Genomic DNA, 13,457 nt, shown 5'->3' with positions numbered 1-13,457 from the left:
TGATATGTAAATGAGCTGTAGGGGGACTTCTATAAATAACATGCTGTATCATTCCAACAGATTATTATTTTAATAATATTATTAAAAAATTACTATCGAAGACAATGCAAACCTGAAAAGCTCCCTAGTTTTGGAGCTGTCATATCTCCACCATCGTAGATTTCCAATGAGTCCCAGTTGTGCTCGGTGGCGAAGCTCATGACTTGGATCTGTCAACAAAATTTAAACACATAATGAAATAACAATTCCAATAAAATAAAAAAAACACACACTATAAGTGTTGTAAATGACTTATTCCATATGTTTGCAACGCTGCATTCTAAGCATAATCTCCTTTATAAACTTTGTAACTTTAATACATCAATATATAGAACGGGAAAAAGTAATAAACATGTCACAATTTTTCTCAGAAAGCATATTTCTAAAGATGCTGTTGACTTGAAATTGCACCGGATGTTGGTAACAACCAAAGAAATCCATATATGCTAAGAAAACAAAACTAATTAATGAAATTACACAGAGAAAAAGTGTTAAACACATGAAGACATGAAGGTGTAGAAAAGCAGTGAAAGCCCAGACAGCAGCTGAAATCTCTCAGTAGTTATTCAGCAGCACTCTGTCCTTAATATGTTAAATAAATATGTTATAAATATGTTTTAAATGCAGATATTTTTATGACCTTCTTTTATCATTTTGACGGTTTGTTTTTGTTTATTTATTTATTTATTTTTCTTCTCGCTGTCTCTCACTCTTTGTTCTGGAAGGGCATGGCCAGTAATAATCACATACATGTGGTGATTGATCAGCCCCAAAAATGCCCTCCTTCAAGGCTACATTTGTGACATCATCATTAAATTCATATAGTTTTCTATATTATTTTATTCTGCACTGTTCGTTGTTTGTTTGATCACTAGGATTTGTTTGAGAGATTGTTTCTGATCAGAGAGAAAGTTGTTGTCATTCATTCATTCATTCATTCATTCATTCATTCATTCATTCATTCATTTATTTAATTTTCCTTTCGGCTTCATCCCTTTATTATTCAGGGGTCGCCACAGCTGAATGAACTTATCCAGCATATGTTTTCCAGCTGCAACCCAACACTGGAAAACATCCGTATGCACTTTTTCACATGCATACACTACAGCCATTTTAGCCAATTTCAATTCATCTATAGTCAGTCTTTGGACTGGGGGGAGCACCCTAAGGAAACCCAACTGTCCCGGCCAGGGCGCAAACGGGCAGCCTTCTTGCTATAAGGTGATCATGCTACTGTATCCACTGCGCCACCTTGACGTCCAGAAGTTGTTGTATTTGTTGTTATTTGTTATCTGTCACTGTTCAATACTTCATATTTCCCCATTATTGACCACTGACCTTGATTAAGATTTGTGATTTTGGATTATACATTTTGGAAAACTAATATCATATATACTATTTTGTCACTTTAAGGGAAGTGAGAGGATTTTCAACCATTTTATTTTGTATTTGTTTGTATTGTATATTTGTTATTTTGTTAATAAAGGGTCTAAGCCGAAAATTAATGAATGCATTTTATTATCATTATTATTATTATTATTATATTAATATTATTTTTAATATTATTATTATTATTAAATAAATACATAATAAAATAAATAAATAGTTTTTGTTGTTGTTAATAATGATAATAATAATAATAATAATAATAATAATAATAATAATAATAATAATAATAACAATATTCATTTATTATTATTATTATTATTATTATTATTATTATTATTATTGTTGTTGTTATTGTTGTTGTTATTGTTGTTGTTTGCTCTGGTGTTGAGATGCTATGCCTCTCATTATTTAATGCACTTCAACGCTAAGTTTATTGACCTTGTTTCAGTAGGTGTAGATTGAATGTACAGTTCACTTGTTGCTCTTTTGTACTTGCCTGGATTCCAGCTCCTTCCGTAACACTGATTTTCCACACACAGTTCAGGCTGTTCCCATAAGGCTCCGGAAACCCCGGGGAGAGGATGGTACCTCTCCTTTCTGTCAGATTCCCGCTGCATGGAACTGCGGAGCAAAACAATGGTAAAATTGAGCTCATGCTGAGACTGGAACAGTACAAGAGTCTGACTGTATTTTTATTTATTTATTTTTTCTTCCTCTGTAAATAGAGTCATCTCTTCTGACACAAGAAGCAATTATTGCCAAACTTGTGGGGAACACATTTCCACCAAGTGTAACAATACCCGTAAATGTTGACCTTTCGGGAAGTGTTCATTTTATTGATATTTTTGGTGTCCAGGAAGAAAATTACTCATGAATCACACAGGAGGAAGGCTTTTGAAAATGTAAGGAATGCTGATTATTGCCTCTTATGGTTGAGTTTCGGAGTAGGTTTGGGGTTTTAGGTTTAGAGGACAGAATGTGCAGTCTGTACAGCATTAAAATTATTATAACTATGGTGTACTCACTGGACACTTTATTAAGTATACCTTATTATAATTAGACCTCTTTTTGCCTTCAGAACTGCTTTATATCTTTGTGTCATATATTAAACAAGGTACTGGAAATATTCCTCAGATATTTTGGTCCATATTGACATGATAGCATCATGCAGTTGCTGCAGATTTGTTTGCTGCACATCCATGATGTGAATATCCTGTTCCACCACTTCCCAAAGGTGCTCTATTGGATTGAGTTCTGGTGACTGTGGAGGCCATTTGAGTACCGTGAACTCATTGTCATGTTCAATAAACCAGTCTGAGATGATTTGTGCTTTATGACATGGCACATTATCCTGCTGGAAGTAGCCATCAGAAGATGTGTACACTGTGGTCATAAAGGGATGGACATGATCAGCAACACTAGGTAGGATCAGGCATTGATACGATGCTCAGTTAGCACTAATAGCCCCAAATTGTGCCAGGAAAATACCCCCGACACTAATACACCACCACGACGAGCGTAAACCATCGATACAATGCAGGATGGATCCATGCTTTCATGTTGTTGACTCCAAATTCCAACCCTACCATCCAAATGTCGCAGCGGAAATTGAGACTCATCAGACTAGGCAATATTTTCCCAATCTTCTACTGTCCAATTTTGGGGAGCCTATGCGAATTGTAACCTCAGTTTCCTGCTTTTAACTGACAGGAGTGGCACCCGGTGTGGTTTTCTGCTGCTGTAGCCCATCTGCCTCAAGGTTGGACGTCTTGTGCATTCAGAGATGCTCTTGTGTATACCTCGGTTGGAACAAGTGGTTATTTAAGCTACTGTTGCCTTTCTATCAGCTCAAACCAGTCTGGCCATTCTCCTCTGACCTCTGGCATCAACAAGGCATTTGCACCCACAGGACTGCCGCACACTGCATATTTTCTCTTTTTCTGACAATTCTCTGTAAACCCCAGAGATGGTTGAGTGCAACTGCGGGTTTCACATACAATATGTCTAGGTGTGAAAGCACTCAAAAAGTTGCACTCTTTCAATCTTTTATTTTGTATCTAGTATAGAGTTGAAGTCAGAATTATTAGCCCCCTTTGATTTTTCTTTCTTTTTTTAAATATTTCCCAATTGATGTTTAACAGGGCAAGGAAATCTTCGCAGTATGCCTCATAATATTTTTTCTTCTAGAGAAAGTCTTATTTGTTTTATTTCAGCTAGAATAAAGGCAGTTTGAATTTTTTTTAAACACCATTTTAATGTCAAATTTATCAGCCCCTTTAAGCTATATTGTTTTGGATAGTCTACTTAACAAACCATTGTTATACAATAACTTGCCTAATTACCCTAACCTGCCTAGTAAACCTAATTAACCTAGTTAAGCCTTAAAATGTAACTTTAAGCTGTATAGAAGTGTCTTGAAAAATATCTAGTCAAATATTATTTATGATCATCATGGCAAAGATAAAATAAATCAGTTATTAGAAATGAGTTATTAAAACTATTATGTTTAGAAATGTGTTGAAAACATCTTCTTTCCGTTAAACAGAAATTGGGGGAAAAATAAACAGGGAGGTGTATAATTCTGACTTCAACTGTACATCCAAATATGTCTTATCTGTTGGAAATCCATGGGACAAGAAGTTTCTGAGTTTGTGTGTTGTATTTTGATGTTTGTGAAGCCAAAGTTGAATTTCCAATAAAGACAGCTAATCTAAACTCACATTTGAGATTGTAAATCCTATGAAAGCTGGGGAATTGGGAATTGAAAGTTGACTGTAGTCTATGCGCCTTTGCAGTGATAAAATCGTGACAGCACTATAGACTACTGCAACAGCTAAATGCTCAGTACTAAAGCCTGGAGGTTATGGCTTTGAACTGAAGGCTGTGGCCCAAAGGCCCTTGGATTCAGCTCTCAGTCCCTTGAGCATAGCAGTAAAGAAGTGAAATATTAACTAGAGGCCTGGCATTTAAAATCCTCATAGAGGCCAGTGCTATTCTGTCCTCCATCAGGATTCTTTACCCTTATTAGTGACACTCGCACATTTATTGTACATTCTGAAGGTCTTGAGAAAATACAAGGCTACAACATTTGAATGATGCTACTGTACCTATTAGCAAGCAACTAAATATGAAAAATGCCATTTGTACTGTCTGTGTTGCTCTATAACGCTCAGCATTGTTTATTTCTGAATTAAACATGGCTAGCATGCCGCGCCCTTGGATAAGTGAAGGCTAACTTACCGATACAATTTGGGATGGTGTCGTTCCACTGCGCTAGAGCATTCGGGACCGCGTGACACTTGATGGCTTTGGATCCCTGAAGAAGGTATCCAGGGTTGCACTCGAAGCGAACAATGGAGCCAGCTGAGAATTCGGACCCAATCCGTCTGCCGTATCTGGGCTCTGGGATGGAACTGCACTGCGTATCGCTGGTCCGTGGAACAGCTGGTGGACAAAAAAAAATACAGTTAAAGTCAAAATTATTAGCCCTCCTGAAAATGTATTTATTTTCAAATATTTCCCAAATGATGTTTAACAGAGCAAGGAGTTTTTTCACGGTATCTCCTATGATATTTTTTTTTTCTGGATAATCTTTTTTTTTTTTTTTCTGGCTAGAATAAAAACTGTTTTAAATATTTTTATCAAGTATTATCAGGTCAGCATTAGCCCCCTTAGCATTTTTTAATTGTTTCTAAAATTATATGATCAATAAGCCCAGACAGCATATGTTTTAGGTCATTGTAACCTTATTTTATAAGTTACAATGATCTAAAACCTTAATTTTTTTAAGTTACGCAAGTTATAAAGGTCAGTTTACAGTTTTTTTTTGTATTGCTTTCACACTATAATTAAAAGTAGTACACTATTCGCAAAACCGTACACCCAAGAAGCAAAACATTAGCCCATATTTGCACAACTATACATTGTCAACCTCACACTAGTTGCAAAACTCTACACACAGTGATTTGCAAAACACTAAAGACACTTAACATACATTACACACACATGTACCATGAAGTCACTTCTTTGAAATACCAAAGCACTGACTCTCAAATTACCGCCGTCCAACCAATTGGTTCAACACATTCATCAGGTGTGCAAACATTTGTTCAGCTGCGTCCCAAATGGCACACTATACACTATGCACTATGTACTTATGCACTTACACACTCAACAGGATAGTATATGTATGTAGTGGCATCCCAAATGGCACACTAATGTTTTTTTACTAAGCGGAAATTCAAACCGTTTCCCTGATGACGCTTGATGGTTGCCAAATCAGTGAAATAAACGACCGAATTATCAAATAATACCTGCTGTGAGTATTGCCACATTCACTATCGGGAGGTGCTATAATCACTCTCGTAGGAGAATTTTGCTTTCACCATCCAAAATAAATAAAGTTATTCAACATGTGCGTCCGATCGCTCCGCCCCTTCCGCTACGTAAGCAAACCTGCGGTCGTTGAGTTCGTGAAGTGTCCATCATTCCACACTTCATTTTAGCAGCTGAATGAGTGCATCATCCGGGTAATTAAAGTGCACTTATTATTTTTAGAGTTTTCAGTGTGAACACACTACTTACACTATTTATACTACAAAATGGCGTAGAATAGTGCATAAGTATGCGATTTGGGATGCAGCATGTGATTAATTGTAGACACACCAACCAGGTGATTAAGCACTATAAAAAGCCGCAGGTGAGTTCATCAGTCTTCAAGAACAATGGAAAGAGTCAGAGAAAGAGTAAGTAAATCAGCAAATCTAGTCTAATCAAGTCGATCATATGCAATACATTGTTGTCTGGGACAATATGTCTTTCCACCTCTCAGCTCTGGTCCAGAACTGGTTTCTGTTTTTTTATTTATTTATTTATTTTTTACAGTTTTTCTAGTTTGCTTTGACCTGGTTAAAGAAACTAGGTTCCTCTTCATTTTCATTATCACTATCCCAGCAGAGCAGAGGACCGGTCTTGCAAATGTGTAAACCCTTTCTCATTGGGTTGACACATTTTCCCCACCATTTTTCCAAACAGTTAACACGGATGTCATTCAAGCAGTCCAAACTCCATTGTTTTAGTTTTGGTAACCAAACAGAATCCATCTATTCCTAACTATTAAAAACTACCAACATCAGTATGAAATCACTGAAGCACCGGTTTGACACTCCTTCACACAAATCTTCAATTAGCCATCATTCTGCAAACCTTATATAAACGGTGGAAGGTCTGTGTTGTTCTGTGCAAGCATTGATGGAGGAGGTCAATATGGCTATGTCCTATACTCCCAATAGATTTGACTGTACATTAGTTTACATGTGTTTTCTCTAATATTTACAGTATTTTATTACTTTTGTCTGTTTTTTTTTATATACAGTATTTCAGTTTTCAGCCACAGTTTGAAAAATGTCATGAATTCAATATATATTCAATCAAAGCACATCTTATTCTTGATCCAATTCTTTGCAAAAAGGCGAATTTGACAGCCCAAATAGAGACAACAAATGCCATTGGCTATAAGCTACAATGGCAAGCAATGGTGGTGCATTTTGAGTTCTGTATTTTGTATTTTGTTGTCTATTGTGTAATGATTAATTGAAAGAGCTCATATACTTGTTTGCAAGTTGTGTAGTTTGAAGGTAAAACTAGCTTTTGTTGCATATGTTAAATGTTTTGACACAATATGTGCCTTTTGCAAGCAAAATGTGTCATTTTGACCATGAGTGCCGCTGTTTAGGCCTGTGTGTTAACTGTTTTGAAAATGTGGAGTTTCAGTTGACAACTACATCCAAGCAATCGAGAAAAACTGTAACAGTAAACTTACAGTACAATACGTAAAGTAACATGTTGTTACAGTACTATGAATCTCAATGTCAACATGTTGGGCATGTTAAGAAGTGAATGAGTTTCTTAAGTGTGCAACATTGGTCTTGTGCAGTGTTTGGTGAATTTACTTTATATTTATTCTTTGTTGATGGTAGCCTACTCTAATCATAGGGAAGTAGAAGTGCTAAAAGTGTTTTAGGTTTATCACAGCAGAGTGTAAATCGTGCAAACAGAGTATAGTAAATGTGAAATGTGTGTTTCTTATGGTGAAAAAACTGTGGTTTTTAAACAAAAGTGTATAGTTTTTACAAGGGTGTTTAATTGTGCAAAGGATCTGTAGTGTTTTGCTAATTGGGTGTGTGGTTGTGCTACTTGTGTGTGCTGTTTTGAAAACACAGGCCCTGTTTTGAAAATTGTGCTAAAGTAATCCAAAAATAAAAACTGTAATATAAAATAAGTACACAGAACTCATAAGATTAATTTGATTCAGCTTAAAAATTTAAGGCCTTTTTTACAGTGTACATGGTCTTATTATCTTTTAGGAGAAGTCTGTCATTTCTAGTGAAAAACAAAACTTGCTGGTTGAATAAAAGTAACTTTAAGTCAGAGTTTGTCTGAGGTATGAATAATTTCAGACTTGACTGTATGAATAATTACTGTAGCTTGCTTCTCGTGATTAATATCAAATCTTGTTCATGCTATAAAAAAATTAAAAAATGCACAAAATCCACCTAGTCTAAGAACAAACCAGTCATGTTCAAATACTTTGGGCTATAAAAAAGTATTTTATTAAATGTATTCCAATTTAATGTAATAAATAATTAATAGTGTAGGATGGTTAAGCAAGCCCATCTTGATCACTGTTGTTTAGTTTGTATAGTCTTTACTCATAATTCATATTTTATGATGTATAACCTTTTTTATTCCTTTTGCATGTTTAATAATGTATGTTGTTTGTGTTTTATGTACTTGCGTTTCTCAAATAAAAGAGCTGGCTAGACTCTGAAGTGTTGTGTAAACATATACAGTAGGCTTGTGCGCTCGCCTTTAAACCATGAAATATGCATCAGAATTTTTTTTCTTTGTTTGTTTGTTTGTTTTGTTTCTCCATACCCTCATTTCTTCATACATCTGCAATACATATGCATCAATAAATCACAACAATCCTATCCTATGACCACCTATCCTATAAATTTTACGCTTCTATGATATTTTACACATTCATATTTTATACATTACACAAGGTGCGAGGTTGCAAACACTTTATATCAGCCAAATTTAAACAAACAAATTAAATCTAGTAATGTTCAACTTAATTTGTTTGAATAAATTCAGCCCATATAAATTGATTGCAACCATTCATTCATTCATTCGTTTTCCTTCAGCTTAGTCTCTACTTTAGAGGTTTTCACAGTGGAATTTACCACCAACTATCCCAGCATATGTTTTACACGAGGATGCCCTTCCAGCCGCAATCCAGTACTGGGAAACACCCATACACACTCATACACCCACAGTACCTTTTCAAAAAGTACATATTTATACCTGAAGGGTCCATAATGGTACCTCAAAGGTGCTTTTAAGTTACACTTGGGTATTAATATGCACCTTTTAGGTACCACTGTGGACTATTTGGGTACAAATATGTATCTTTTGAAAAGGTACTGCACCAGTGACAGCTCATTCACCTTTATTTCTGAGAGTGTATGGACAATTTAGTTTATCCAATTCACCTATAGCGCATGTCTTTGGACTGTGGGGGATTTCTGTCTTTTGTTAATGTTTTCCGCTTCAAATTTGTTTTTGTTGCTTTTTGTTTTATTTTATAATTAATAAATAATAAAAGTCTTTGTCCTTCCCCAACCTAAACCGTGACAAATAGGGTAAGCAAAATAGTCTTGTTTAAGGTAAAAACAAGATTAGAACAAAATATATTGTCTTGTTATGCAAAAAATTAGTAGTCAAAATCGAGCGAGTTTGTCCCTAAAATATGTCAAATATTCTGCAATGGGATTATCAGAATATTTGACATATTTTAGGGACAAACTCGCTCGATTTTGATTACTAATTTTTTGCATAACAAGACAATATATTTTGTTTGTCTAAAAATGGTAAGATAAATCTAGTTTCTAGTTTTTATATGGATTAGAAACAAGACAAAAACTCAAAGTAAGAATTGTATTTATTTTTATTATATAATTAATTCATCTATCTATCTATCTATCTATCTATCTATCTATCTATCTATCTATCTATCTATCTATCTGTCTATCTGTCTATCTATCTATCTATCTATCTATCTATCTATCTATCTATCTATCTATCTATCTATCTATCTATCTATCTATCTGTCTATCTGTCTGTCTGTCTAAACCGGGGCACTCAGGTAAACACGGGGAGAACATGCAAACTCCACACAATAATGACAACTGGCCCAGTCGAGACTGGAAGCAGCAATCTTCTCGACAGTGCTAACCACTTTTAGTGTATGTAAAGCACCTTTCTAATCCAGAATAATAGTCAATTTTGGTTATGTTTAACATCTGTTTCCATTTGGTAGCTGACAGGAGTGGCACATGATGAGATCTTTGCTGTTTTAGCCCATCTGCTACATGACTTGATGTGTTGTACATTCAGAGATGCTCTTCTGCATACCATTTTCCATCTCTCATGAAATTCTCTCATGAAAAACTACGCTTGAAAATATCAGTAGATTAGCAGTTTCTGAAATATTCATGTCTAATACTAATACTAATGCCTTTCTTCTTTGGAGTTTTGTTTTCTTTCTAGTCCAACTATCTGAAAATTTGTAAAGCATAAAAGTATTTTCTAGACAAGTATGTAATATAGTGTTATTTAAAGAAATAGCATTGTAAAATTAAGTGCATGTGTCTTTAAAGCTAGCACATTAATCTGTGTCAGGACTCTGCCACTTTGGTCTGTTAATTCTTGTTTTGGTGGCAGCATCCTGACACTAGTATTGTCTTGTCTTGTATGTTGTGCTCAGCTTAAGATTTCTTGGGCCGAGCACTGATATCCTGTCTGTGTCTCTCGTCATCGTTCTTGCCTTTGTATCGGGCATGCTCACACTCCCAAGGAGGCTCGGTTCACATGTGCTCGCTTGCTCTCGTGTTTGTTTTGTCTGTGGCATGCTCTTTTATTCTCAGCGCCTAGTTGGTTTCGTATACAGTTGGTGCTGGGATGGAACCTGCACAGTAAGTATTTTCATTAAGCATGTGCTCGTTTCTTACATTCTGTTTGTGGTGGCTTTGTCAAAGCATGTGGCTCACTGTTTACATTGTGGTTACGTGCTTTAGTGTTGTGTTTCATCTGAACACGTGGTTAATGAGTTCTCTCATTGGCTGTGTGTTCTAATCCCGTTTTACATGAACCCATGACTTGTGTTGTTTCTGTGTGTCGTGGTCTTTTGGCTATTGTCTAGTCCCACCCTCCTTATTAACACATTACTAATTTATTATGTTCACCTGTTTGTTTGACAATTGTTTCTCTTTTATAGTCTCCTCATGTCTGCTGTCCTGTGCCAGTTTGTCATCGTATATTGTCTTATCAAGCCTAGTCAAAATTGTTTTTGTTTTTTGTTAATGTTTTACCCCTCAAATTTGTTTATGTTGTTTTTTTGTTTTGTTTTAAAATGAATAAATGATAAAAGTCATTTTCCTTCCCCAACCTCAACCGTGACAAGTAGGGCAAGCAAAATAGTCTTGTTTCAAAGCAAAAACAAGATTATTCTGATAATCCCATTGGCAGAATATGTTACATATTTTACAGACAAACTCGCTTGATTTTGACTTCTTATTTCTGCATAACAAGGCAATATATTTTGCTTGTCTAAAAATTGTTAGATAAATCTAAAGTTTCTTGTTTAGATACAGTATTCGGATTAGAAACAAAACAAAAACAAAGAATTTTATTAATTTTATATTAAATTATTAAATAATGAATCTATCTATCTATCTATCTATCTATCTATCTATCTATCTATCTATCTATCTATCTATCTATCTATCTATCTATCTATCTATCTATCTATCTATCTATCTATCCACCCATCCACCCATCCACCCATCTATCTATCTATCTATCTATCTATCTATCTATCTATCTATCTATCTATCTATCTATCTATCTATCTATCTATCTATCTATCTATCTATCTATCTATCTATCTATCTATCTATCTATCTATCTATCTATCTATCTATCATCTATCTACCTATCCATCCATCCATCATCTATCTATCTATCTATCTATCTATCTATCTATCTATCTATCTATCTATCTATCTATCTATCTATCTATCTATCTATCTATCTATCTATCTATCTATCTATCTATCTATCTATCTATCTATCTATCTATCTATCTATCTATCCATCCATCCATCCATCCATCCATCCATCCATCCATCCATCCATCCATCCATCTACCTATCCATCCATCCATCCATCCATCCATCCATCCATCCATCCATCCATCCATCCATCCATCCATCCATCCATCCATCCATCCATCTATCTATCTATCTATCTATCTATCTATCTATCTATCTATCTATCTATCTATCTATCTATCTATCTATCTATCTATCTATCTCCATCCATCCATCCATCCATCTAAATATACGCAGTGGAGCATCCACGTTCAAATTAATATGATTAACTTTATCCCCTATATGGTCCTTGAAAGATTGTGAATCTATACTGCATTTTTTAAAATGGATACAGCATGTTTGGTAAAGTCAGTTTCTTTGTTAGATAGCTGTTCTAAAAACTAGTAGCAACACTTAATTTTAAGCAACAAACCACACCATTTACTACTGAACTATTACCTGCCTATTATCAAGATATTAGCACTCATGAAGTATGATCTTATTTTACATCCCTAATCCTATACCTAAACCCAACTACTGCCTTTCAAACTATTAATATGCAGCTAGTTAGTAGTTTACTGATCTAAAACTCTTAGTTAATGATTTGTTATAGGTTTGTTGAAAGCATGACTTGTAAATTAAAATGAAGTGGGACCAAACAAGCTACATAGTAATTAAAAGTAACATTAATTGGCACATATGAACATCTACACTGCTTTTGAAATGTAATATCACATATTTGTTACCTACTGTCAACCGGTGAAGCAGTGTACACAGTGTATTTTTATACCCACATTTTCTATTTATCTAGCACATTTGTATGAGCATGTTCATGACCCCAGTACAGAGACCTTTGCTGGTTTGTTGTTTTTGTTTCAAAACATGTAGCAACTTTCTTTTTTTTCTCTTGTTCTTCTCTATTTGTGCCTCAACTTTTATCTGATGGCTGTGGATAGATAGGAAGAGGCTGGTGGGACCATCCACCATCACCTGAATGCCTCCATGAGCCAAATGAACTGTCCTAGCTGTCAGAGAACATTTCCCATACACCCGCGGTTCTCTCTGTGCCTATTGCTGTACACTATACAAATGCTGAAAAGAGATATAAGGAGACATAGTATGTTTCCAACAGTCTGCAAATACAGTTGCAGACAGAATTATTAGTCCTCCTGAATTATTAGCCCCCCTGTATATTTTTGCACAACTTTTGCACATTTTCTTCAACACATTTCTAGCCATAAGTCTTATTTAACTGAATTATTTTATCTTTACATACTTTACATACTATTTTTCTAGATATTTTTTCACTAGTATTCTGCTTAAACTGCTTTTTAATGGCTTAATTAGGTTAATTACACAAATAAGAGTAATTAGGCAAATCATTGTTTAATGATGGTTTGTTCTAAAAACAACCGGAAAAATGTATTACTTAAGGGGGCTATTAATATTGACCTTAAAATTATTTAAAAAATACTTGTATTCTAGCTGATATAAAACAAATAAGACTTTTTTCCAGAAGAAAAAAACATTATAGGAAATATACTGTGAAAAATTCCTTGCTCACTAAGAAAATATTTGAAAATAAAAAGCAAATTGATAAGTCACACATTGGTCTCTATTTTAACAATCTAGGCGCAAAGTCTAAAGCGCATGGCGCAAAAGCATTACGTGCATGTCTGAATTGACTTTTGCTATTTTAGAGATGGAAAAATACACTGTGCTCCCTGGTGCATGGTCGAAACGGGTTGTGTTCATTCTCATATTGAGTTATGTGTGTCTCAGAGTCCAATCAGAGTCCAGAGTTTCCTCTAGGAT

At 34.9% G+C, this 13,457-nt stretch overlaps 2 protein-coding genes across 3 annotated transcripts in view; both read right to left on the bottom strand.

Annotated features, from left to right (window-relative positions):
* The window catches only part of wu:fc02b11, a 643,013-nt gene that overhangs the window by 20,382 nt on the left and 609,174 nt on the right, over window positions 1–13,457 (bottom strand). The gene's annotated exons all lie outside the window — the stretch shown is intronic.
* csmd1b (CUB and Sushi multiple domains 1b) overlaps window positions 1–13,457 on the bottom strand; it is a 223,062-nt gene that overhangs the window by 137,825 nt on the left and 71,780 nt on the right. The window contains exons 11-13 of the mRNA XM_087278763.1: window positions 4,669–4,872; window positions 1,925–2,049; window positions 113–209 (exon numbers count right to left, since the gene is read on the bottom strand). Coding sequence (XP_087134889.1) covers window positions 113–209; window positions 1,925–2,049; window positions 4,669–4,872 — 426 coding nt within the window. The remainder of the gene's footprint in view (window positions 1–112; window positions 210–1,924; window positions 2,050–4,668; window positions 4,873–13,457) is intronic.

This window comes from Danio rerio, chromosome 13 (assembly GCF_052040795.2).
Source record: "Danio rerio strain M-AB ecotype USA chromosome 13, GRCz13ab, whole genome shotgun sequence".
NCBI classification, from domain to species: domain Eukaryota; kingdom Metazoa; phylum Chordata; class Actinopteri; order Cypriniformes; family Danionidae; genus Danio; species Danio rerio.
This window is presented reverse-complemented; position numbering and strand designations above follow the sequence as displayed.